Source organism: Sphaeramia orbicularis, chromosome 11, assembly GCF_902148855.1.
Source record: "Sphaeramia orbicularis chromosome 11, fSphaOr1.1, whole genome shotgun sequence".
Taxonomy (NCBI): domain Eukaryota; kingdom Metazoa; phylum Chordata; class Actinopteri; order Kurtiformes; family Apogonidae; genus Sphaeramia; species Sphaeramia orbicularis.
Genome location: NC_043967.1, coordinates 40,066,025 through 40,091,275, shown reverse-complemented (window position 1 = coordinate 40,091,275; position 25,251 = coordinate 40,066,025). Strand labels below are relative to the sequence as shown.

Below are 25,251 nucleotides of genomic sequence, written 5' to 3'. Positions count from 1 at the left end.
AGGCATGCACTTAATTGCCCTTCCTACACACACACTAGCACAAAAAGACTCTAACAGACTCCAACAAAAACCCTGAAGTTACACCTAAAACCTGACTGAATCTTTCCAGCGCGTTTCAGTCTGGGGGGGAGGAGAACATTTCAGTCTGCAAAACTGAGTTATAAAACACACTTCTTTTCTTATAAGTCCATAATGGTTTGGGTTTGCTGGGCGAGTACACATATTTGCAGAGCTCAATGCTGAAGTCAGAGTCTGAATATAACTACAGCTGCTGCAGTGTGGGAGTCAAGCATGTCTGCAGTTGGTGTGGTTATCAAGAGCTGGGCTGGGGAAAAATCTCCAACTGTTCTCATTACGAGCAGATGACGCTGTGGTTTAACTGGATTGCATCCTATTTCTTTGCAGATGGCAATAAGGACACGGTCTGAGTTAAAATCTTTGGACAAGTTTTGCTCATATTTTGAGTTTGGAAATGAATCTAGTGTGGACAGCTGCACCTGATGAACAAAACATGCCATGTCGAGGCCTAAACCAGAGTCATCACTGCAACTTAAGTGTGTGATAAAGGTGGATTTGGGTTTCCATTTGTTTCCTGCCTCATACCCAGTCGGTCACATTGTTCACATACAGTCATTCTCCACCCTCTGCCTGCCCTTGAGCAGTTGGCATGGAGGTGTCATCTCGAGCTCTCAGCTGTTATTACGCAGTGTACCAGTGACTGGACCGGCAGCTGCAGCAATACTCACCACATTAGAGCATCAGGACATCAGGGTGAGGATAAAAGCCTAATCAGAGTGTTCATGTCACCATTACGGATCAATACTGAATGTGATAATGTCACAGCCTTTCTGAGGAGGCCACAGTTTAACTGGCCGACATAGCAAGCATAGACAAAAATATCACAATTTTATTCTTCAACAAAACACTAATGGAGGCAAGGGGTATTGCTTTTGGTTTGGTTTGTTTGTTTCTTTGTTTGTTAACACTCTAGCAGTAAAACTATCGGGCAAATTCATACCAAATTGGTATTATAGATTACCAGGGACCCAGAATAGATCTCGTTACATTTTGGGAACAATAGGTAAAAGTTAAAATTTTTTATGAATTTTTAAAACCTTTTTTTTCCCCATTTACTTATAATGGGCAAAATTTCAAATGTCTGTAGCAGCAAAACTATTGATTCAGTTCATACCAAATTGTGTTTATAGATTGCCAGTGACCCAGAATAGATATGATTAAATTTTGGGAAAAGTAGATCAAAGTGCAAAATTTTTTATGAATTTTTAAAATCTTTTTTCGTCTCCCATTTTCTTATAATGGGAAAAAATTCAAATGTCTATAAAAACATCAATTTTGTTCAAATTTACTTCAAACTTGGCACATATATAGGGGCAATTGATATGCTGACATCAGCACATGCATAGACATGATAACATCGGCTGGATCGACGCCAAAATAAGCTACAATACGTGCGAAGGGCGGGGTTTGTTGTGCCTGGCCCCACTTGTTAGATTTGCATTAACATATGAGCATCCAAAGAAAAGACTTGAGTGGAAGTAGTTTAATAGAGTTTTCCTTTTTTTTTATAGAGGAACCCATGTCCTGGAATCGTTGTAGAAGAACGACTGCTTTGTCAATATTTGTGGATCATAGAAACCTGAAAGAGGAAGAGAAAGTGAACATAAGAGTCTACTTGAGCTGTTCTTACTTTATGCAACTGTATGTTAAATACTTATTATTGCTAGAGGCAGTTCTGTCACTATTTTCCCACAGCCAAAACATTTTGTTAGCCTCATAGCATAATTGCCTCTGTCATATTTTTTTCAGATCATAGCAAATGATGCAAAATGAAGCAGCAGTGTTAGGAAAATTAAGTTACACAGATATCTCAGTTTGGACAAAATTATGACTTAGGCAATTATCCTGTGAGGCTAATGATTTTATGTCATAGGAATGGACAATTCTGACCTGTTCCCACAGTAATAACTGACACAGACTCTATCATTATGTCCTGTAATTTGTCTGAAGGTCCTGTTCTCTTCCGATTTTGAGACAAAGATGAAAGGTTGACAAATGAGAACTTGGCATCTTTATAATCCTCAGGATCATTGTTTGATTTAATGTGTTACACCTTATTTACTCATTTAATTACATCGTCAAGTCATATTTTTGTGCTTGTCTCATTGTTGTAGCTTCAAATGTGTGTTTTTTGCTCACATCTATCTTTAGAATAATAAAAAAGAACAGAATGACATTGAAATAGTTCAGTGAAAGTCATCCAGTATAATACCGCTCATCTAAAATCCTCAGATTTTACATATTATCAACCAAAGCTGTTGGTGTTAAAGGAACACAGTAGCTTCAGAGGCCTCGGGTTATTTTAAGACATTTTTATGTACCTACTTTTCTTTACACTGTCTCATTTGCATATACTGAAGTCAGCAGTTTCCCACAGTCAGTTATAACTCTGAGGTGAAATGCAAATATACTACAAACCCACTTTGTACAGAAATGCATTTATTTAGATCTATGCAAATTCACACGTGACCATAATGTGAAAAATAGTGCAAAAAATATGTGGCACAAGAATAGTTCTGCAGAGGTATATGTCTGTAATATTTAAAGAGCTTAAAGGTTTGCTGTGCACTGAAAATGCATTTGCAAAATATATCAAATAGAATAAAATAAAAGGCTTTTATTGCCACTGTATTGTGAATAAGCATCAATAAAATGTTGTCATTATATAGTAAATGTCTAGTTACTTGCTGTAATATAGAAAAGCATGACAAAATAACATCACTACCTGCATGAAGGTAGTGAAGGAAGTTATCCTGTATCACATATTACATTAGAGAGTCTCAGCTGAAATTAAGAAAATCATGACTGACCCCTCTCATGTGCTACAGTCAGAATACAAACTACTTCCATAAAATAGAAACTACATCCAAATAAATACAGAAGATATAGGTAGAAAAAAAAGAGTATAAGTAGGGGTTGCTTGGAGTGATCTTGAATGTACTTAATGTTTGCACTTTATGTCTGTTGTTGCCCTATAATTGTATTTTATGGGGCAGTGTTTACGTCCAGGACAAATTTCCCCAGGGACAAATAAAGTCAGGTTTAATCTTGAACCAATTAGGAATAGCGAAAGCATAAAAGTCCTATAAATTGTGTGTAGAGTGGCTATTTTAAAGGTGTTTATCATCTGCGTTGTTACCTGGACCTGGTCCCATATCAGACTTTGGCTGGTGGAGTATCCGTGCAGTTCTGGATGCAAATGCTGCACTGGGTATGGGATGCTTGGATGGGCCTTCATAGATGACTACATCATAGTGACCAGGACCTGGTGATGGAGGGGGCTTAGGAATCATCACAGGAGGTGAAGATATCGCCAAATAACATCCTCTCCTTTAAGTACAGAAAAGAAGATGACGAAAACGAAATAACTGGGTACTTTGTATAGTCACAGTCAGTAAGAAATATGAGTTTACTCACGGCAGGATGGTTCTTTTCACTGGTGCAGGCGCCTGATGTGGACTATAGGCTCCTGGTCCTGGCACTTGATTGTCCACTGGAGCCTGGATTCTCTGTGTTTTTGACTTGAACGGGGACAAAACTGCTTTGGAGCCGAGCTGGACGAAGGTGTCATTCACATCGTAGTGACCTTTAACGCATTAGGTTTATATTAGGCAAACACATCATATGAAGTAAAATGATTTGTTTGTTAAGTAAATAAAGTGATTACAAGGTGATGGCACATCTTTGTGTGGGTTAAAAGACACTCGTCCAGCTGTGGAGAGGAAAGGTGCTCTACCAGCCAGGGAAAACGGTCTTTGACTTCTACCATAACGGACCTACAGGCAAGAAAAACAGTTTAACACAATGTACAGACACATGGTATCCATATTCAAGATTCAAGATTCAGGAATATTTATTGTTATTATGTGCACACAATGAAATTTTGTTTACAGATAGTTCTCGGCTAGATAATTTTTTTTTTAAAAAACACTCAAGAATATGTACATCAATATAAAAACACTAAAGAATCTGTATATCAAGACTATGTACATTATATATAGAAAAGAAATGTAAAAACACAGTATGCACAGTGCAGCAAACAGCATGCACTGTTAGAATGCAATATATAAATTCTAGATATGAGGTCAAATCAGTTAACACACATACATCATATTGATTTGGGGCTGGGGTTTTGTGCTTCGGACCATCCAGTGGGACGGCCACTGGCAGCCTGAACACCCTGGAAACTCCAGTGTTGAAGTCATTCCTGTTTATAAATGAGCCCTGCAGGTTGTATGCATTTGGGCCTGGGTAGACTCTTTGAAGCCTGGGTGCCTGTTGGAAAGATAACCAAGTACTTTTACTCAAGGACTGTACTCATTTATTACATATTTTATACAACTCAGTACTTCAACTGCACAACATCGTATTTTTAGTTTATTACAGTTGTCTGATTTTTTGTCTGTTATTTTTTTTTCATCACCTTCCTGTCAAGTAAAATCCACATATCCACCACATTGTCCTTTTTCTTTAGATAAATGAACTGATTAAAAACAATCTTGGATTAGCTGGAAAATATACACACATCACAAATGTCTCAAAGCTGAAAACAGCAAACTATTCCAAACAATAACATAATTAAAATGAGCTCAGCCTCAGACAATATACAGCAATAAATATACATATTAATGCAGCAGTAAAATGCATCTAAAAAGTTAATATATCACAGTGAATGACTAACAGGGTTGATTTTATTGCAATAATTACTTTTAATGCTTAAAGTACATTGTTTTGGTAATACTTCCATGGGTTTTGTTCAAGTTTAAACCACAAAATTTCAGTTACAGTGAAGTATTTTTATAGTGAGGTATTACAGTAGTAACTTTGATGATAGGAAATACTGTATTCATATTATTAAAGTATAATTTAATCAATATATATATTGTGCATAATATATTATGCCCTATGCACATGCAAGACGATAATGCGGGGATTTTATGGTTTTAGCAAAATAGTGGGGTTTACTTTTTACACAAAATATTTGAGCATTCTTTAAGATTACCTGTTATGGCTGACAAAAAAATACAGAATGAGTCATTTGAAAGCATGGTTATTGCTTTAAAACCAAATTAATATCATGTTTAAACATTAGCACTTAGAAGAATATACTATATCCTTACAGTATTAGCACTTTGACAACTCTACATATAATCTGCCATCTTTGTTTTATAAAATAAAAATAATGTCTTTGTTTTTTCTGTTGTTCATTTGCCTGTCTGGCGCTTCAACAGTGACTCTCTTTTATTAGTGACAGTCGTATAAATATAAAAGTCTACAATATATGAGAGGGTGGTGCGTTAGAGGACTTGGACCTCAGTGTTTTTGCTTATTATGTCCTAAATGATGTGTGGATGTCCGGACCTTGGATCCAATGAAACCTGTGGTGCCCTTTTGTGAGTAGGAAGGGCCACTGGTTTCAACAGTGGACACACAGTTGTAGCTGCCTGGTCCTGGATTTTCATTCTGAAACAAACAACTTGTATTAATGACACATATCGACTAAAATTTACTTAGGGGGTCAAAATGAGTGGCCATTTTTGTCAAAAAAAAAAAAAGTTGTAAGAAATGCATAGAACTGTGTTGAAATAATGCTAATACATTTGTGCACAGACTACTGATATTATTTAACAGTGGAAGCTCTATTTTCAGAAGTATTGGATTTTGAATAGCACGTGTATGTGAAAACTTTTGCTGGTGGACGGACATGACATTACCCATGATGATCTGGTCAGTACCAGTACTTTATTAGGAATAAACTTATATACTTACTATTGCTAATTATCCTGTTATTCATAAATGTTAGTATTGTGGATCTAAAACAATAACAGCTGACACAAAAACACAAAATGTGGCAGCGGACGGATGTGACATGGATGTTTTGGATCCCATCATGATGCTCAGCAGCCATGTCACCATTTCCAGAAATGATCCTTGTGCAAAAACTAGGATCAGAATTATTTATTGTATAGTTTATCATCATACTAAAGAGTAAATAACAATATAGAATTGTTATTTCTTTATAAAAATGCTTATTATTAGAAAACTGTTGATTTAAAAAGTGACGTGTGACATTCTTAATGTATGTATTGGCGTAACATAAGCAGGATGAATCAGCACCATACTCCATATTGAACCTGTAAAAATAAAACATGTAATATGTAGTATATAATCTTGTAAGAAAAACTGGGGAATCTAAAGGAATAGAATATTTGTTTTTCAGGTAAATTCAGTTAAAATATAACTGGGCCATTTGTGACATAAAAATATAGTATTAATTGTGGTGAAATTGGACATTTTTGACCTGAAAGCATAGTTCATATGACCATCAACATGTTGCAACAGAACTGAAATCTTGTAAATTTGCATAACTTGCATTTACCAACACAAAGTTCCTTTGGGGATTCACTTATACTGATTTCTTATGCACAAAGACATAAATAAGACCTCTAAGCAAATTTTAGTCGATATATATATTTGTTTCATATATAAGAGCTGGTAAAGTTACATTTCATACCGGGCAGATGTGTGCTGGGAACCTCTTGGTCTGAGATGAAAAGCCCTTTTTTTCCTGGTTACTAACCACCACCCTGTCATATTTTGATGGTATTGAAGGTGCAACACTGGAGGCAGGGATCTTCTTTGCTATTCAAATAATATCAGAAAAGCCATGTGTCACATGTATTTTTTGCTCTAAATATGAAATATACACTGAACTGCATTTAGACTCACTTGTTTGTGATCCTCGGTATATGTTGCCCATGGTTCAGTTGGATAACATTTAGAAAGGTACAGTTGTAAATCTGAAGAAATATAAAAAGTCCTTCACATGTTGTCCACACAGATCCTGTAACTATGGTGAAGTGAAAACATGGTGTGATTTTTAACGGGACGCCCTGACGCGGTTCTATAGCGCCATCTGTCGGTGCACCAGGGGTCCGTCAGCCGCTTTAAACCAACCGCCGCTGTTTTGTTTTCTACATACGTCTATCCATCATGGCGATGCATGCGAAGGCGACTCCACCACAGATCCCGGATACCCGCCGGGAGCTAGCGGACCTGGTAAAAAGGAAACAAGAATTAGCTGTAAGTTTACATGAACTCATATTGTTAAAAACTAATCGGGTTTTACTTACCTGAAATATAAATATGTAGCTAATGCAAATATTAATGGTAATATTTGCTGTAAAATGGGCGGGCCTATGCTAAAGATAGCAGTGGCTAATTTTTTGCTAACTTAGGTTAGCGCCCATTCCATTCATTTCAATAGTGCTAAAAGCTAATGTTACTGCTAGCAAAGATGCCTGGACAATGCTGTAGAGCGCACAGTAACGGCTACCGGCTCCTTTATTTGTCCGTTAACTCCTTTACTTTGACACCACTGGTTAGATTTACTGGCGAATATCAGATGTTGTAAGTCTTTCTTAAACGCAATTCATAATATGAGCTTTAAATGCAATCATATTCACACTTTGTAGCTGAAAATGCTAATCAACTTCACCTAGCCGCCCGGTTTGAGGATGTTCTCGCGTTAGTTTGGTGGCTGTTACGTAAATTACGTGCATGGGTACTGCCAAAAGATTTTGCCTTATAATGCAGGCTTTCCTCCAAAATTCACAAATAATCATGATTCTCCCTTGCAATTCAAAGTTTAGTTGAAACAATCTATTTTGACTATCATCCCCGCAAAATTAATATAATTTTGAAGTTTTGATTTTAGATTTTTTTTTTGTACATATGGTAATAATAACGGTCAATGTATGTTAAGTAAAGGAAATTGTTTTTGAATGAGGAAAATGTCATTTTCTTGTGGGAGGAGGACCCCAAAACCCCACATTGCCAGAGAAGACACTGGGTCCAAGACAGCAGCTTAACCTTCTGAAACCTTGTTAATGCTTTACCCCAATTTCCTGGTTAAATAAAGGTTATAATAATAACACAGCTTGAAACTGAACTACTTTCTCTGTGATTTGCACCTATGACATCAAAAGAGCTTAATTCTCAATAAACTGTCAGGCCCTGTTTACTCATAATACTTTAATTTGAAAAACTTTATATATGTTAATTTGGTTAAGAAATTTGATATGGTGCTAGATTTATTTTCCCTTGTCTCTAAAATGCGTCATGAATGTGCACATTGCTTGTAATTTTTTAATTAAACAGCAGAAACTAATATAAAAGGAGAAATATGTATGAGTTTTGATTTGTTCATAATAATCACCCACCTATCTCTCAGATGCACATGCCACCCTCTTTGTTTAAATGCACTTGTGTTCACTTTATGTTTAAAATACCCACAGTGTCTTCATACTCTCGATATTAAAGTTGTCAGACTTTTCTGGAAAATCGAAATGCACTATGAAGCACCTGTAAGTTAGTCTGGTCTGACTCTGCATCTACTTTAAATGCACAAAGCAGTTAAGTGACACTTTCCGTGTTGTTAGATGTCGTGTGTTCCCGATGAGAAATGACAGGTAGATCAATTTTGTATTAAGTTTGACGTGATCTTTTCTATATTTTAGGAGACGCTAGTGAACTTGGAAAGACAAATATATGCATTCGAGGGCAGCTACCTAGAAGACACTCAGATGTATGGCAACATCATCAGAGGATGGGATCGATACCTCACCAACCAAAAGTAAGCATTATTGTGCAACTCCTGGAGAATTTGTATATTTTTGCTAGAGTTTTGGAAAAATAGACAAAAAAAGATTCACAACCAAGGAATATCTGAGGTTTCATACATGTCTCACTCATTTCATAAAGAACTGTACTGATGCATTATGTGTTATGTTAAGCCATTTTCATTTTTTGCTTGGGGGAATATGGAAATGTTGGTTTGTGTACAGTGGGAACTTGAGCTTTCACCTTGTTATGAGACAAAAAAGATGTTTTATTATTCCAACAGAAACTCTAACAGCAAAACTGATAGAAGAAATAGGAAATTCAAGGAAGCAGAGCGGTTATTCAGCAAATCATCAGTCACATCAGTTGCTGTAAGTCCTTCACTCATTATATTATTGCACTGCAGTTTTATCATTTTTAATGCATAAAAAGAAACACCTTTCAAATTTTATATCTATTTCATTGTCAGGCCGTATGTGCACTCGGCGGAATTCCTGATCATATGAATGAAAAGCGTAAGTTGTTTTTCAGCAGAATTGAGGGGGGAAAGTAATTTCCAAGTGGTTTCCTGTGCTGAGTTTGTGCTGTTGTTTTGGTTCTGACAGGTGAGGCCGGGAGCGGCACAGAAAGTGACACCTCTCCAGATCTCCAGAACCAAGAGAACGAGCCAAGCCAGGAGGACACGGAGGACGTGGACTCCACGCTACAGGACCTGAAGCCTCAGAAGGCGGCCTCCTCTTCATCCTCGAGCAGCCACCACGGGAGCCACAAGAAGAGGAAGAACAAAAACAGACACAGGTAGGAACACAAGAGACGGTCGTTGCGGTTTAATCTCCTCTTTTTTTTTTTTTTTTCCTGATATTGACTCTAATTAACATCCAGTTTTCAGATGATTTTCTTGAGGAGCTTAATCTATTGCTTAGTAGAAAAAGATAAATTACCTACAGAAATAAAGGTTACAGAGTGAAATCAGACTTGTTTACCAGGTATGGAAAAGTATACAGAATCTTTGAGATTTCTTACTCAAGACCAATATTATTTAAAAAAATATGATTGTTTCATTGTAGTAGTGATACAAGACACTGCTTTTGTGCTTCAAAATTAGCAATACTACTGGCTGCTTAAATTAACCAGAATTAGTCAGTTTTTATTTGCATGTGTAAAGAACTTATCATATGTCCAGTTTAATGTAAGAGAACTCTGAAGCGATTCCACTGGTTTTATACAAATAAAGCCTCACATGATTAAAGTACCCAGTGTAATTTCAATAGAATGTTTAAAACTGAAATATAGGAGTTTCCATGGATCCATAAAAAGTTGAAAATCAAAGAATTAATGAATTTTAGGTCTTAAATGTTTAAACTACAACAGATGACTGATCTCAGCAATCCCTAGGATTATGATATTAATAGTAGAACACACATAGCTCATGTGATGTGAAATGTTTCTGTGGGTGCTAATTTCATGTAATATCCTTGTGACACCCAGTTATAAAAGTTTTTTTTGTTTTTTTTTTTACATTAAATAATTGACTTGACTGGAAACATGTTGCAACAGTTTTTCAGATACATTTTTTGTTTGTTTTTTTTTCCTCTTTTTTTTAATGGAATGTCCTTTTCAGTAGACAGTTTTGTTTTTTGGGGTTTTTTTTTTGAAAGGAAAGCTGTGAAACTTGTCCTCTACAGAGAACAAAATCAATTGCTGGGTCTCAAAAGGATTTGGAACAAACAGTGAGAGCTTGGTTGAAGCAATAGGAAATGTATTTATAAAAGCATTAGAATTGTATGAAAAATCAGAATATAGCTGTCAGAAATTGTCAGCTTTTGCAAGTTTGGGCATGAAATAGATGAGTGTCATATGCTTAAATTCTATTAATACTTGTCTCAAAAGGTCTGAAAAACTGAAACACTCTTGGTCTAAAAGTGAGTGCTTTGATAGGCTTCAGTTTTATGTTAGAAACAAAAAAAAGGATTTCCACGATAAAAGGAAAAACTGAATAAGTTAAAAAAAAAAAGCAACTATTTTAGTTGAATAAAGGTCAAATTTGTGTATACTAGTCTAATGTAATGAGTATCTCATTAGTTTAAGCTGCTTTGTGGTGGTTTAAATCCCTTTCTGTCCATCTATTGAGTTTTTCTTGATCCTGGTTTCACTCTTCTAACCACATATTAACACAGCAGGAGCTCCACCTAACACACTGTGATGAAGCGGGTCTGTCACTCTTTACAGACTGGACTGCAGTATAATGTAGACGTAGGGCTTAGACTCAGGTTGGTGAACTAACAGCTGCTGCTCTCTTCCTCCCCCTAATGCTGCCCCCCCCTCCCTACAGCCCTTCTGCCATGTTTGATTATGACTTTGAGTAAGTCTGAATTTTACTTCCTGCTCCTGTGATGTTGGCATCCTGCCTGCTGCAAACCTAACTTTTTTTTTTAACTCTTCCACTGTTTCTCCTGCTCTCTGCCTGCTTTGGTTGACCTTAGAGTTTGAGTTGAAGCCTGCTTAGTTACTCAGTCATACTGCATGTCCAACACTTCATTCTTCATTCTCGAACGCGTATCAGCATCCAGCTCTTTAAACTTCATTACATGCTCTTGCTTGTCGCCGGGGTGTTATCATCTGCCTGACCCTGGATTCATTTTTTTTAAGCGTCCATTGCTAATCTCATCAGTTAATAAAAACATTGCTGGTCTTGTCAGATGATGGGTTGGCTACAGGTTTTATGCACAAACAAGAACAAACACTGTCACATTAATGTTCTTGTTATGGGCTGTTTTTTGTTTTGTTTTTTTAGGCTTCTTCATATAGTAGTTGCACTGCTTGTCATCACATCCAAACTGTGATAATTATCTAGTGATGTCTAATGTTGTCTTTATGACTTTATTTCCTTGCAGGTTTGACATGAAAGTTAACAAGAAACCAAGAGCTGTAAGTTGAATTTTTATATTGTTCAGCACTTGCTCTCATTCTGATTTTTAGGATAACACTTTACCAATCCCACCATAGAGAAATCACAGTGTTTACAGCAGCAAAATGCAAAAACCAAAGTGCAGAAAGACAGGCAGAAACATTTAAAAATGAAACAGGAAATATAATATAATCTGTTATTAATGTTACTTGTTCTGTTCATACATACGTATTATTACCATGTTTGCAGTATACTTGCTCATGATGATGATATTGTTGTGATATGGGGGATTTATTGTTAACTGTTGTATAGTCTGAAATTAATTAAACAAAAAAATAAAGCAATTTTAGTGACTTCACTTGCATAATTTTTCTTTTTTTTTCTTCTTCCTTTTTAAGGATTATTCAACTTAAAGATGACTGGAAGACCTTGACACACACGAGGAGAGAACATGTTAAAAAAAAAACACGATCTCTGGACTTTGTGAACTTTGTATGCCTTTTTGTTTGGTTGTCATATTTCAGCCTGTACTACGTGTATTGCTTGAAACATTCCCCCTGCCTCCTACCTTCGGTCATGCTTACGGTTTTGTCCTCCAGATAAAAGTAGATGTCATTGCATGTTACTTGAGGGGCCATCTCCAGTAACATACCATCTTGTATAGTGTTAAAAAAAAAGAAAAAAAGACTGTATTTATTATGTAGCTAATTTCCACGTTTCCCAGTATAAGAAAGGTTTGCGTTTTGTTTTTGTTTTTTTTGTTTTTTTTTTTAAACATCACATCGTTGTATATCCCCTGGATTCTTTTATTACATGGTTCGTTTTGCAAGAAAAGAATAAAATACCATTATCGACAATATGCTTCAGTAGCATGCTTTATATCACTCATCATCGCAACAGTTGAGAGACTGTTTGAGGTTGCAAATGGTCATATGAACCCAAGGTTGTGATTATTCACTTGAATCTTTCTTGTTTTGTTGATGTTGCAGTTATGACAGAAGCCACTGAGTTCTGATGAGCCCATGAAACTGACAAATTGTTTACATTCTCATACAAACAGGCTGTGAAAAACATTATGCATTACATGTTTCTGTGTTCGTACTCATTCCAAATATGATCAAAGCAGTGTTGATCTAAGTTATAAAGAGAATAACCAGTGCTTTCTCCTGCGACAGCTCTGTTTGTTTTATTAAACCGGCGAGTTGACAGCGAGTTATGCAGGAGCCGATGACAGCCCTGTGCTATATATGGTTTTGTCTGGCTTATGTCAGATATTTCTCAAGCTGTTTAAACAAAAACATGCTTTAAATGCTTAGAAATGTGTTTCCTTTCGTGTTTATTTATTAAAAATGTTCACTTAAATACTTGAACATCTTTAATCATACAGTTAGTGTGCAGTTATTAAAGCTGTCAGCAGGTGGCGACAAAACATGACTACATAGAACTGGCATATAGTGGTATAATTGACAGCTACAAAATAAAACAGGACATAAAAGGTAAAGGGATATAATTTGTTGAGAACTTTTTGTGTGTCTAGTAAAGTAGTCATAGTGGTCATGCCTGTGCTAGATATAAATAAGGTTGCTCCTAGCTAGCTTGTAGGTTAGCTTAGCATGAAGACTGTTAGCAGAGGAAACTGTTAGCCTTTTCTGCTAGCAATAAAATAAGAAAACTTTATATCCTAATTGCTTTAGATGGTTTCAAGCTATACCACCAATACTAACTGTAGTCAGCACATTTAAGGTAATTTTTAAGTGTTTAAAGGAAAGTTAGCCATGTTTACACTGTTGACTATACTATGGAGCCTTTACTTCCAGCACAGCAGAAAAATGTCTGTTAACCTTTTGTAGCACAAATCAAGAATTCTTATGTCCATGCCTTTACTGGAAATACATTTCCAAATTCTTTACTTAATATTTCACTGTGAGTTTGGGTTGGTTTGAGTCAAGTAATTTCATTTTTCTTCAGCTTAATGAGGTTATGCTAATGCTAAATCAGTGTCAAGGTAGCTCCCCTCAATGGCCATGTTTGATGATTATCCAAATTTCTTGTAACAATTTGTCACTAAACTTAAGAATCTCTGATACATTTACACTATTTACACACATTATGGAGCTGGTAAGTACACCAATACAAATTCAGTATTCATATATCAATGTATAAAAAATACCATATCTTAACCTGTATTCCCAAATTTTTTAAGTAATATTTCAGTATGAGGTTGGGTTAATTTGCTTCTAAGTTGTTTCATTTTTGTTGTGCGTATAGAAACTAAGCTAAGAATGCTAAGCTATTGTTGAGCTAGATCCCCTCAACAGCTAATTTTATGGACAAATTTGCTCAGTAAACATAAGATGAGTATGTACAGAAAATTTTCATACTACAGGGTGTCCCATAAGTCTCCATACATAGGAAAAATAAACGTTTCTTGACATAAACCATTTTTATTTATATAATATGCTCTATATGACTGCCATTTTGTCGGGAACACATTTCAATGCGTGTCCTCCACTGCTGAAGAACTATAAAGAAGAAATATAAAGAAATACATGTTAGAACCATATATGTATGGAATGTATTATGTCTCCTATGTATGGAGACTTATGGGACACCCTGTATATCTATAAGCCATTCTTGTGCAGTTTATTCTTCCTCATGATACTCTGATTTAAAACACCCTTGAATTCCTCTTATCCTCCTATCTAAAAGTATCTAATGTGCATTTCTTTACTTAAGTATTCACTCCCCACTGACCAGCCTTGAAATGTGGCCACATGGATGATGGAGAAACACATCCTGAGGAAACGGAGTTGCTGACAAACTCCTATGATGGAGAGACTGACTGGGAAGAGTCCATCCCTGAGCTGCATTCCTCGGTTTCATGCTGCTCCACATTTCATCTGGTATGAATGACATAATGCCCATTTTCACTGCTGTATATTTAACCCTTTTATTATTCTGACATGCACCCATCATCTTGAGCCCAGTTATGAATTATTTTTTATGAGTGATTTTTATTTTTTTTTTTACTGTTCTACCTGGCCTGATGATTCATGTACTTTAACACAGGTTTGGAGACATACTACACATTTTTCTCTCAGCAGTGTTATTTTCTCGTCTCCTCCCATGTCTGTTTCAGCCATTTAGCGCGTAAGCCAACTGTGGATGGTTACAGGATGGAACCAGGTTACACTTCAACCTATGACTCATACAAATGTCACATTCACAATATGTTAGGCATCACTTATGTAATGTGATCTGGCTGGAAACTTTTTTGTTTTTTAAAGCACACGTCAGAATACATTCTTTAACCTTGGGGTGTGGGTGTAATGAGGCATGAATGTGTCTCAACACTACAACCACAAATCTTTCATTTCCGGTCACTGCAGGAAATTATATGGAAACCATTAGCCAAGGCGAAAGATTAATGAACTGTTGGGGGGCTGAATAGGATTCCTGAAATTTAACCGAAGTGACTCAGACATTTGCTGGGAGATGCTTTAATGCTTCCAAAGGGAGTTGGCCGCTCGCTGCTGTCGAGAAACAAATATTACAGGGAGTTGAATTGGCCGAAAATCTGAAAATACTGTAGAGGGTTCTTCATTTGAGACATAAAAAGTAGACCACATGTCACAATTTTTACTCACCAATAGGGAATGTATAATTTTATGTTTAGCAAACTTATGTTCAGGTAGATTAATAATCAGGCCAACAATGAAAAAGTACAATTTAGTGACTGTTACAGCAGAAAGGCATCTGTGCCTCACTGTTTTCTGGTTTTCTGTAGACTCAGCTTTTCATATGTACTCACTAGTTTTAGGTCATAGTCAATAGGTGTTTTTTTTGTATTAGTACATCTTTTACATCTTAAGAATTGTTGTTTTATACAGCTGTGGAATTACTTTGTCTTTAAAACTAAGACAAATTAAAGGTTCATCACACACAGATGTGAAAAACTACAGTATTGCATCATTAATTTGTTGACATATTGCATATTTTTGTGTAAATGTGTCAAAGATTTTGGTCTACTATGAATGTCACTCCCTGTTGACATATACTGTAGTTTATTAAACATCACATCTTATAAATTCTGTATACTGACGATTTTATTCATGTGTTCCACTTGCACCTCTGTGATATCTTGTCATACAGGTTGGTTTGTTTTTAAGATGTTTTTGAAGATAACTATAATGGAGGAACTCAGTCAAAGGACAATGAGGTCAGAGTTTTTGGCAGATTGTAATGCTCTCACACATCTGCAGGCTTCAGTTTCATGTCATTCCATTTTTGCACAGCAGTGTGCTGCAGATTATGTGAGACACTTCAGGACTGTGACCAGACCACATTGGAATCTGATATGGGTCGCACTAAAAAATAATGTGGACTCACGTGGAGTAATACATATGAATTGAGTTTTAAGGGTCAAAGGATCAGTATAACCTTACCTCTGAGATTTCTACCTCTATCAGTACAAGTAACTGCACAGAAAAAAAATATAATAGGAATGTTGAGGATAATCCACAGATATCCCTGTTAATAGCTTTCATTGCGAATACCTTTAACTGAAGGAGCAGTATCATTATAAACTTTTGGCATTGATATCAGTGCATTAAACAAAGTGTGAAGATGTTGTTTGTAGAATATGTAGCTGTTTAGTTTCTTCTAAACTTATGTGCAGAACAGTGAGAAAAGAAGCCAAACTCTGCAGGGGTGTATGTGAAAATAAAAATTGTTCATTTCAAAGAAACAAAATTTATTCAGCTGGCAAATGGTCAAGTATGCATAGGTTGTTATGCACCTAATGGAATGGAGGCAAATAAAAGGAGAGTGCTGTGAAGGTCTGTGTAAACGCCGTCGGATGGCGTGCGAGGCGTAGCCCCCCTTCTATCCTGTGGTCTGTCAGTCAGAATAATCTCTAATTACTTTAACAGCCTCCACCAGCGGGATCCAGCTGAGTCCTGGACCCACTGAGGCCGAGCAGGATGACGTGAATATGTTGAATTTTCAGTGTGAGGCTTCAACCCTGTCTTTCCAACTACTCCTCCTCCTCCTCTTGGGACCAAACAAAACAGTTCGTCTACATCCCCGCAAACAAGGTCAAACATATTTCAGGAAGAGTCATGGGAAAAGCTCAAATAAATAAGAGCACCAAATGGCCCTTTATTTTTCATCTGGGGTTGATCTTGTGATACATTTGAAGGTCAGGCTTGTTGTAGAACCTCAAAGTGGGTCGTAAATGATAATCAAACGAAAAGTAAGATATGAGAATGTGTTATGTATCACAGCACCGTGGCCAGATGTCTAAGTTTGAGGGAAAGTCAGCAACTTGAACTCAGATCAGTGGATCTTTGTCACACTCATACTATTATTAGACACTATTTCATCAGCCATTTCTGTTAAGTGTCAAAAACTCACTGTGTTTTATTGTGAATAGACTTGTACTGTCCCCATTCATCTTTATAAAATTCTATGCATGCAAGGAAATCACTATATTCTTTTAATAATCATAATTATTTAGACAATATCTTTTAAACTATAGTTTGTCAGCTTCAAAACTTTGCACTTTTCTTGCGAAAACATGCAAAACTGACTTAATTCCTGCAAAAAATATAGTGTATGTATCCTGATTTTAACACATTACCAATACAAATAAGGGGAGAAAGTTGACTTCTTCTACTTAAACAACACTCTACTCATACAACAAAACCACAGGAGACGAAAACAAGCAGAAAAAAAAAAACACCCAAAGTTGGTCTGGTCATAAGACTTCATCCACATCACATGGATAGAGACCAGTGTTTACAGTTTTAGCTTGAGGTGTGACATAAAATTACACAGTGACTGCTGCAAGAATCACTGTTAGTGTTTAAGCATTCATAAAAACTAATATTAGAAACCTGATTCAAGGTACTTTATGAGGATAACTCAGGTTTATGGAAAACTCAGTGTGTTTTTACCAGTTTGTCTCCAACTGCATCATATTGTGTACTGGTCTGCTGTTCCATCCTCCTGATATGGACACCAGCCTGGCACAGCCTCCATATAAACATAATCAGACCAGATCAGTGCAGAGGTTCTGAACTGTAAATATTTATGTAGATTATGTTAGTAGTAGTAAGGGAAAGTCTGCATGGGACGACCCACAGAAAGCCATTTTTGGGAAAAGGGTTCTTCAAAGGAAGTCATCTCTTGATTTTTTATTATTTTTTAAAAGAAAGAACAAGTAGTTTAATGTGATAATAGTTTTCATTAACTCTGAGCTAAAAAAACCCATTTTGATCTATTCAGCAGAAGCAGAAAATCCTGTCAGTTTTGGTTTGTTTCTTTAAAATAAAGCACAAGTTGCAAAACCATATGTTAAATTGTGACCACGTCAACCAAAGACATACTTTTTGTAGTCCTATAAAATCTAAATATATGCACTAGAAATGTTTTTTTACTTTCTTATCCTATTAACCATCATGTGACTCCTCTAAAGTTTCCCATGGCCTGTTGGGATCATTACTGTCACTGTCAATTTTGTTGTTTTTGTGTGCAAACAAGAGTTATGGGGTATATTACATAGAAAAACAAACCATTAATCATCCAGCATTGTTTAATGACAGTTTTATTGTATGTATGCCAGTCGAAATTCATATAAGATAAGGTAAAAACTGTTAATTTTACATAGAAATTATAATACAGCAGATGTAGGGAGGGGGAAAAAATATTATTTTGTATTACTGATGAAGAAAACTGGGGTGGTATTTGCAGAGAATCAAAGATAACATTCAGATTTTGGTTTTATCTAGCTGTCATGACAAAGTAATAACAGAAGGTGAATAAATAATAATCACCTTTATGGAAAAAAAAGAACAATGAACTTACTTAATGTGCAAAACTTGAAAGAAGAAAACATACATTATCATTGGACATTTCTGCAGACTTTGTACAAATGTTTCAATGTGCTTAGGGCTGATGTAAATTAGACTTGTAAATACTGAGCTTTGTTTGGAGTTTACACTGAGAGTGGATGAGTATACTGCAGTGTTCATGTGCAAGGCTGAGGTTTAGAAGACGGTTTTCTGCCGCTGTCAGCAGTGGTAGATATTTGCTGGTGCAGGTGTTTCAGGGGCAGGGCCAGTCAGTCGTCGTTGTTGCAGTCTGTACACAGAATCTGGTCTCGGTCTGGGAAGAAGCCTGAACCCACCAGTGACACGGAGCAGCGTGAGCACTTGAAGCACGGCTGGTGCCACTCCCGGTCCTCGAAAGAAACATACTTCCCATCTCCAAACCCTACAAGATACACATGACCAAATGATGTAGTAATGTTTTTTTTTTCTGAATGTATAAACCAACTAAGCTAACAAAATTATTTTAGTTCAGGGGCTACATATAACCCAATATGATCTCAAATGGGCTGGACCAGTCAAATAACAACATAATAACATATAAATAATTACAACTCCAAACTTTTCTCTATTTTTTATGTGTGAGTGAAAAAAGTAAAATTACTTTATGAAAATATTTACATCCAAAACAATGTGAATAACATGAGCCACAAGCAGCCTGAAATTTCTTAAGAAAAATAAATGCAAATGGAACAATATTATGTCTCAGCTTATTATGGAGACATCTGCATTGCAATTTAAAGATCACAGTGGATCTACAAATACACAAAACAAATGGTAAATAATGTTAAAATTGCACATTTCACATTGTTCATATTTGTTGAGGTTATTAATATTTTTTGTGAAAGGTTTGCAAATGTGAAAAAATACATGTAATCTTTACACTAAAACAAAGAGAAAAGCTTGGAGTTGCCATTATTTACAGGTTATAATGATAGTATTTTACTGGTCTGATCCACTTGAGATCATATTGGACTGTATGTGGACCCTGAACTAAAATGATTTTGACTCCCTTGATTGTTAATAGTGTCACAAATGTGTCACTATTGTTAATTGTTAAAGTAGTGTTTATCATGTGTGACAGTGTCACAAATTCATCCCACATTTCGGATTGACCCCTTTGGTGGGTTGATTTTGGTCAGTGGGCTGTAAGTTTGACACCCCTACTATAAACACTAGGCAAGGCAAATTTATTTGTATAGCACAGTTCATACACAGGGCAATTCACAGTGCTTTACAAAAATGGAAAAGAAGCAGGTTAAAAACACACAATTAGAATTAAAACATAATCAATGAAACATAAATAATGATCGATTAAAAGAAAGTAAAAGAGAAGAGCGCAGACAGAACCCTTTCAGCTGTTATATTCACAGTTGAACAGAGCCATTTTCAGCCTGGACTTAAACACTGTCACTATTTACTAATAGTGATTAAATCTCTGAGACCATCGTGTCAACGAAATGTGACAGACTGATACACTTTTTCTGCTTTACAGTTACACAGTTAACACAATTTGTAAAACTGCTTTACACTCAGCTGCCACAGATGTTCCCATTATTGGCATTAATACTGATATGTTCACACTGCAAAATCATACTACCCATGTGTAACGGCAAATTCTCTGCACACAGAAGAAAAAAATTGTCATTTGAAGTTTTATAGTTTGTATGTTTATTCAAATGATGGTTTCTGTGTATTGTACTGACGCCAGTTTTTTTTTTTTTTTTTTTTACTAGAGTTATTTAAGAATTGTTTGCCTTTGCAAGATATATATAATGTTCCACTGGTGAATTGCAGGGTTTGTGGTTAATGTGAAGAGTTTTGCAAAACTGCTTTTAAAGACAGGGTCCAAACAATCACAAAAAAATTGTAATAATACCCTTACCACAGTGCGGAAATGAAAACAAAAATGAATTCAAGATAACATCAGCAGTTGGCAACAACAGCAATGAGGCTGTGCCAGTTCTGTGTACCTGCTGGCAGTCTGTGTCATAGCTGTGGTCAAAAGCATCTCATTAAAATCCTTGTTAGTCTGGTGAGTTAAGTCTCTGCCTTTTCTAGTAAGAGCTCAAATGGTGGGGAGCATGCAACTTAAATAACCTGCATAATAACTACATCTGATTGTTCATTTTTGTGGGCACTTAAAGGAAGAGTTAGCAGATCTGTTAGTACACAGCTCCGGCCAAACGGGTAAAAAACACACAGACACAGACGTAAACATGATTCCAGCCAATCAGCAACAGGGGGCGTTTGACAGAGTATACATGCTTGTGTAATGATGTACAACTGCAATGCACATCCATGAATCTAGGGGTGGAGTATCAGACAGAGTCCTGCAGGGAGGGGTGTGTTTGTTGGCTGGAGTTAGATATCAGCAGTCTATTTTAGTGTTGCCAACTTAGCAATTTTCTTGCTAGATGTGACTGCTTTTGAAGTGCATTCTGGGACTTTTTCAAGCAAATGAGTATCAACAAACCAAGAGATTTTTAGGTAGAGTTTAACTCCCTCAGAGAGAGTAGAAAATGGTTCATTGTCAGTGCGTCTCGCTTTCTGATTCGGTAGCATTAAGTGAACCACTCAGCAGCCAAATAGATGTGAATGAGCGTACTTTTTGACCAATCACTGATCCCCTTTGTTTGCCAGGGAACTCCAAAGTCAGTTTTACTTCATTATCTCAAATCACAAATCACTGCAACATACAATGCCACCTGTCTTTCAACCCTCTTTTTTGTGCATTTGTCAAATAGCACAGATTTTTTTTTTTTTTTTGTTCATTTTTTCCTTGAAAATAACAGAGTTTTCACTGCCTGTCTCAAAAAAGGCCACACACAACTCAACTTTAATTTCATATATGCCATGTGATGCTTGTGTGTTGTCACAATAATTGTATCAACGTTTGTTTCCATCCAAAGTTGCTTTCATTTTTAGCCTAGATCTTGCATTATTGATTAGAGAGTTGAACCACTGCATAACGAACATCCAAAAGATTCTCAGTGGGGTTCAGGTCTGGAGTCTATGGAGGCCAATCCATGTGTGAAAATGATGTTTCATGCTTCCTGAACCACATTTTCACAGTTTGAGCCTAATGAATCCTCACATTGTCATCTTGGAATATGCCATGCCAGCTGGAATATATTAATTACTGCAGTAATTATCCAATGAAAGGCACATACCTGTTTGCTAAATTAAATCCAAGTGGATAAATCTAAAGAGTACAGTTACATGATATTTTCCTGAAAATGTAAATTTAATTTAATTAAATTTAATTTTCATTTTTTTATTTATTTAGACAGGGACAATGCACAATATACATTAACCTTAAAAAGGAGAGATGTAGTGTGCCAGGTTGTAGCTCTAGTGCTAATTTCCACCTGTAGTCCCTGGGCAGGCTGATGTTATTAAAAACACAGAAATTAATAAAAACTAAAACATACAAAAAGCAGTAAAAAACGCATTTCTATAACTCCATCTATATCAAAAATTCATGACCTTATATGCCAATATGCAGCATGTTTTTGAATACCTGTAGGTTTTTGTGGTTATAGCTTCTTTGTAATAAATCTTTTTTTGTGGAAAAACTTTTTAAAGCCTGTTCAGGAGATTCATGACACTGACCTGTGATGGGTGTTTTGCAGCCGGCACACTTTTTGGCATACAGGCTGCTAAAGCACTTGACACAATATGGACTTTCTCCCTGTGAAGTGAACGGTTGTCCAGCCAGCGGCCCCTTACATCCCGCGCAGAAAAAACACTCTTTGTGCCACACTTTTTCTTTGTAGGTCACTCCTCCTTTAGTCAGAGCCTGCAGTTCAAAGACACAGGATGAATATGTTATAACACATCCTATATTTTATGTAGTTTAAGATTGTGCTTTAGTTAAACCTGGCTCACCTTTTTGCACTGACTGCACTGAGGAGCAAACCGGCCCTCGTAGCACGGCACACAATAGTACTTGTTTTTATCTGGGATGAATGATTCTGCACCGATGGGCTTTTCACAACCATGGCACATAAAACAGTCCTCATGCCACGTGGAGCCGCCATATTCCAGCATCCTTGACCCTGACAAAGAAGGAAACATGATGTAAGAAAACAGAAACTGAGATGTTTTTGATTGTTGCTTTTTTTCCCCCTGACTTTTACAACTTCTAAACTGTTTTCTTTTGATCTCTGTGTTACAGTGGTGTAAGTATGAGCTGGAGTAAAATCTGATACCATTCATAGGATCACTGAGAAAAGTGATGATTCAGTAGGATGGAGAAACCTGTTCTCGCCGTCTGACACCACACAATTACTTAAGCTTATCTTCAATCCAACTGATCTGACAAGCTGCGGCAAAGCAATGCACCGACATACATAGCTGCACAGTATTGAAATGCAGATTTTCACTCAGATTTGTTATTTGAATGTTTGCTCTCACTGAGCTTGTGCTCTTTTTAACTCAACTTTAATGGTGAGTGCTCAGATGTGCATTGGACTGGATGCATTACTTGTACTGTACTTAAAGGGTAATTGACAGATAATGGGTGTTGATCCACTTCCATATAGTTTGCTAGGATTGTGGTGAACACATGTTTCATGACAGAGGTTACCAAAAGTCAAAAGCTTGTCATGTCTCTGAAATTGGACGTCAGATCCCTTAATCACTGGCCTTGTTTTACGACTTTTGGGACTTGAAATGCAGCCCAAAGACATGACGGTGTTTTGAACTTGAGTTTGGCTTCAGTTTTAAGAAAAATCAGGAGCTTTTAAAGGCATTCCAGGGGGAACAGAAACTGAAGAAAATGACTGCTCAGTTCAGAACAGATTTGGTGAGTTATAATGTCCCACACTACCCACAAGCTTGGGTAATTTTCAGTCATCCGACACCACCACTGAACTTGTGTCGTCACGAGAAAAACACTCTGCTGGGAGATATTTTCAGTAGAGCAAGGAAACAATCATTCTGTCACATCTAAGCTGTCACACCCCGGATAACAAAAACTCGTTAGCCTCTTTATCCCCGCTAAGACAGGGTGTGAAGTTTACAGTTTCTGCCCTTGAGCGGCACTCAATGTTTCACTGATTGCTCAAAGGAAATATTCCCAAGGAGGTCTGTGAACATAGCGTAGGCAAAAATGTGTAAATCCAGTCTTTATTGTTTATACCTGGCATGACTGTCTTGTCACAGGCCACGCACTTGGAGGAAAATTCATTGCAGTAGCAGTCGCTGCACACCAGACCGTTGTCCTGGCTGGTGAAGGACTCGTCTGCCAGAGAACGATCACAGCGGAAACATCGGAAGCAGTGCTCGTGGTAGTGTCTGTCCTCGTAGAAGAGCTCCTGAAGAAGCGAGAGATGGACATGTGTTAATCAGAACAAGGTCAGGCACAAAAGACAGACAAGTTATATCAAGTCCAATCAATACTCATTACCAACGATTGAATGTAAATAAATATTTTTCAGGTCATCAGCATCTTAATTTACACTTAAAGTTATCATTTTTCATGTCCTTCCCATTCAGTGAATACCACAAATCTCAAATGCGCTGATTTTGACCAATTATGATAAAATTGTTAAGAGTTTTTGAGCTAAATAGACTAACTGGAAAACTCATTCTTATGTAAATGAAAAAGGCCTATCTATCTATCTATCTATCTATCTATCTATCTATCTATCTATGTTTGTTTGTTTGTTTGTTTGTTTGTTTGTTTGTTTATTTATTTATTTATTTATTTTTATTGACTTTTCAGTGATATCTCATTCTCATGGGACAACAGCACCACAAACATTTGATGATCTTATAAAATATGATGCATTGCTTTAGATTAAACCACCATCAGTACATGATTATATTTGTCAAAAACATCTTACATAATAGTAAAACACTAATAATGATGATGATGATTACATTTACTTTTCAAACTTTTAGCCCATTTTACTGATAATACTTACATACATTTATTCAACCCCTAAAGACCTGGAACTATTTTTGCGGTGACTTAAAAATTCATTTATGTCTTTATTCAATCTCCTGTAAGTAATTTTTCACCATTTATTATCATGTTACACTTGTTTTTCTTATATTTAATTCACTGACCATGTACATGTTCATAAAAGCTCAGAGTAAATTCAAAAGATTATTATATCAAAACAGAGAACTGAAAAAAAAAGTGACCTCCTCAGCAAAATATATCATTAAATAAACATAAAAACAAGTGTCTACAACCACTACCATTTGTCAAACTACATGGGTTTTATTGGTGAACTGATGTTGCAGAAAAAATTTGTGCTTCCATGTTCACTATGGAGCCTCTGAAAATCCAAACAGGTCATATCTGATGTTGCTGAAAAGCTTAGAAACAGCATTTTATCTTAATAATTTATATGTATTGATAGGATTAGTCATTCAATAGTTATTAAACATGATATATTAATAGATGTTTTCGGTCACTGGCAGCTGTTCAGGTCGTTGAGGTTTGGAACGGAGAGGTTTTTTCTCATGTATTAGTACTTATTTAATATGACCAAATAGAAATGCTCAAAGGGGTCAGTAGTGGTTACATAAAGTCCTCCCTAATATATAATCACACACTTCAGTCGGTTGGAGGTCAGAGGTCATAGCCAACCGCAGGATTCAACTTCCTGCATTAGGCCGCTGTGATCTTTACAAGGCACCTCACTGAACATTAAAGAAGGAGAACCTCACGCAGAAGTCTTTGGCACTTTCATTTATAATCATTTTTCATAAAGCCAGAACCTACATTGATGTCCT

General features: G+C 36.4%; 3 protein-coding genes across 4 annotated transcripts in view; 1 reads left to right on the top strand and 2 right to left on the bottom strand.

The window, feature by feature from the left end:
* Window positions 1-1,483: 1,483 nt before the first annotated feature.
* Window positions 1,484-6,988, bottom strand: stpg1 (sperm-tail PG-rich repeat containing 1). The gene is made up of 8 exons (XM_030147766.1): window positions 6,808-6,988; window positions 6,593-6,720; window positions 5,440-5,541; window positions 4,186-4,353; window positions 3,746-3,854; window positions 3,496-3,664; window positions 3,218-3,408; window positions 1,484-1,657 (listed from the first exon to the last, which is right to left on the bottom strand). The coding sequence occupies exons 1-8, from the start codon at window positions 6,836-6,838 to the stop codon at window positions 1,584-1,586; spliced, it is 972 nt and encodes a 323-aa protein (XP_030003626.1). The 5' UTR covers window positions 6,839-6,988; the 3' UTR covers window positions 1,484-1,583.
* A 53-nt stretch (window positions 6,989-7,041) lies between these two features.
* Window positions 7,042-12,465, top strand: meaf6 (MYST/Esa1-associated factor 6). Of its 2 annotated transcripts, XM_030147767.1 has the most exons (8): window positions 7,042-7,161; window positions 8,598-8,713; window positions 8,984-9,071; window positions 9,170-9,215; window positions 9,306-9,498; window positions 11,033-11,062; window positions 11,595-11,628; window positions 12,007-12,465. In XM_030147767.1, exons 1-8 carry the CDS (start codon window positions 7,072-7,074, stop codon window positions 12,019-12,021), a joined length of 612 nt encoding a protein of 203 aa, XP_030003627.1. In that variant the 5' UTR covers window positions 7,042-7,071; the 3' UTR covers window positions 12,022-12,465. The 2 variants fall into 2 exon arrangements, with proteins under 2 accessions (XP_030003627.1, XP_030003628.1); XM_030147768.1 differs by lacking the exon at window positions 11,033-11,062.
* A 5,734-nt stretch (window positions 12,466-18,199) lies between these two features.
* LOC115428956 (four and a half LIM domains protein 3-like) overlaps window positions 18,200-25,251 on the bottom strand; it is a 29,286-nt gene continuing 22,234 nt past the window's right edge. Inside the window, exons 3-6 of the mRNA XM_030148228.1 lie at window positions 23,645-23,819; window positions 22,390-22,559; window positions 22,114-22,300; window positions 18,200-18,883 (exon numbers count right to left, since the gene is read on the bottom strand). Of these exons, the coding sequence (XP_030004088.1) occupies window positions 18,732-18,883; window positions 22,114-22,300; window positions 22,390-22,559; window positions 23,645-23,819 (684 nt within the window). The 3' untranslated portion in view covers window positions 18,200-18,731. The remainder of the gene's footprint in view (window positions 18,884-22,113; window positions 22,301-22,389; window positions 22,560-23,644; window positions 23,820-25,251) is intronic.

What these genes read in the sequence shown, in the direction of transcription:
- stpg1 (XM_030147766.1), bottom strand. Translation starts at nt 6,838, where the DNA reads ATGGGCAACATATACCGAGGATCACAAACAA. An exon ending in ATACCGAGGATCACAAACAA is followed by an intron (nt 6,721 to 6,807) that starts GTGAGTCTAAAT and finishes TTATTTGAATAG; the next exon opens with CAAAGAAGATCCCTGCCTCC. An exon ending in CAAAGATGTGCCATCACCTT is followed by an intron (nt 3,665 to 3,745) that starts GTAATCACTTTA and finishes AATGCGTTAAAG; the next exon opens with GTCACTACGATGTGAATGAC.
- meaf6 (XM_030147767.1), top strand. Translation starts at nt 7,072, where the DNA reads ATGGCGATGCATGCGAAGGCGACTCCACCACAGATCCCGGATACCCGC. An exon ending in AAAGGAAACAAGAATTAGCT is followed by an intron (nt 7,162 to 8,597) that starts GTAAGTTTACAT and finishes TCTATATTTTAG; the next exon opens with GAGACGCTAGTGAACTTGGA. An exon ending in TGATCATATGAATGAAAAGC is followed by an intron (nt 9,216 to 9,305) that starts GTAAGTTGTTTT and finishes TGGTTCTGACAG; the next exon opens with GTGAGGCCGGGAGCGGCACA.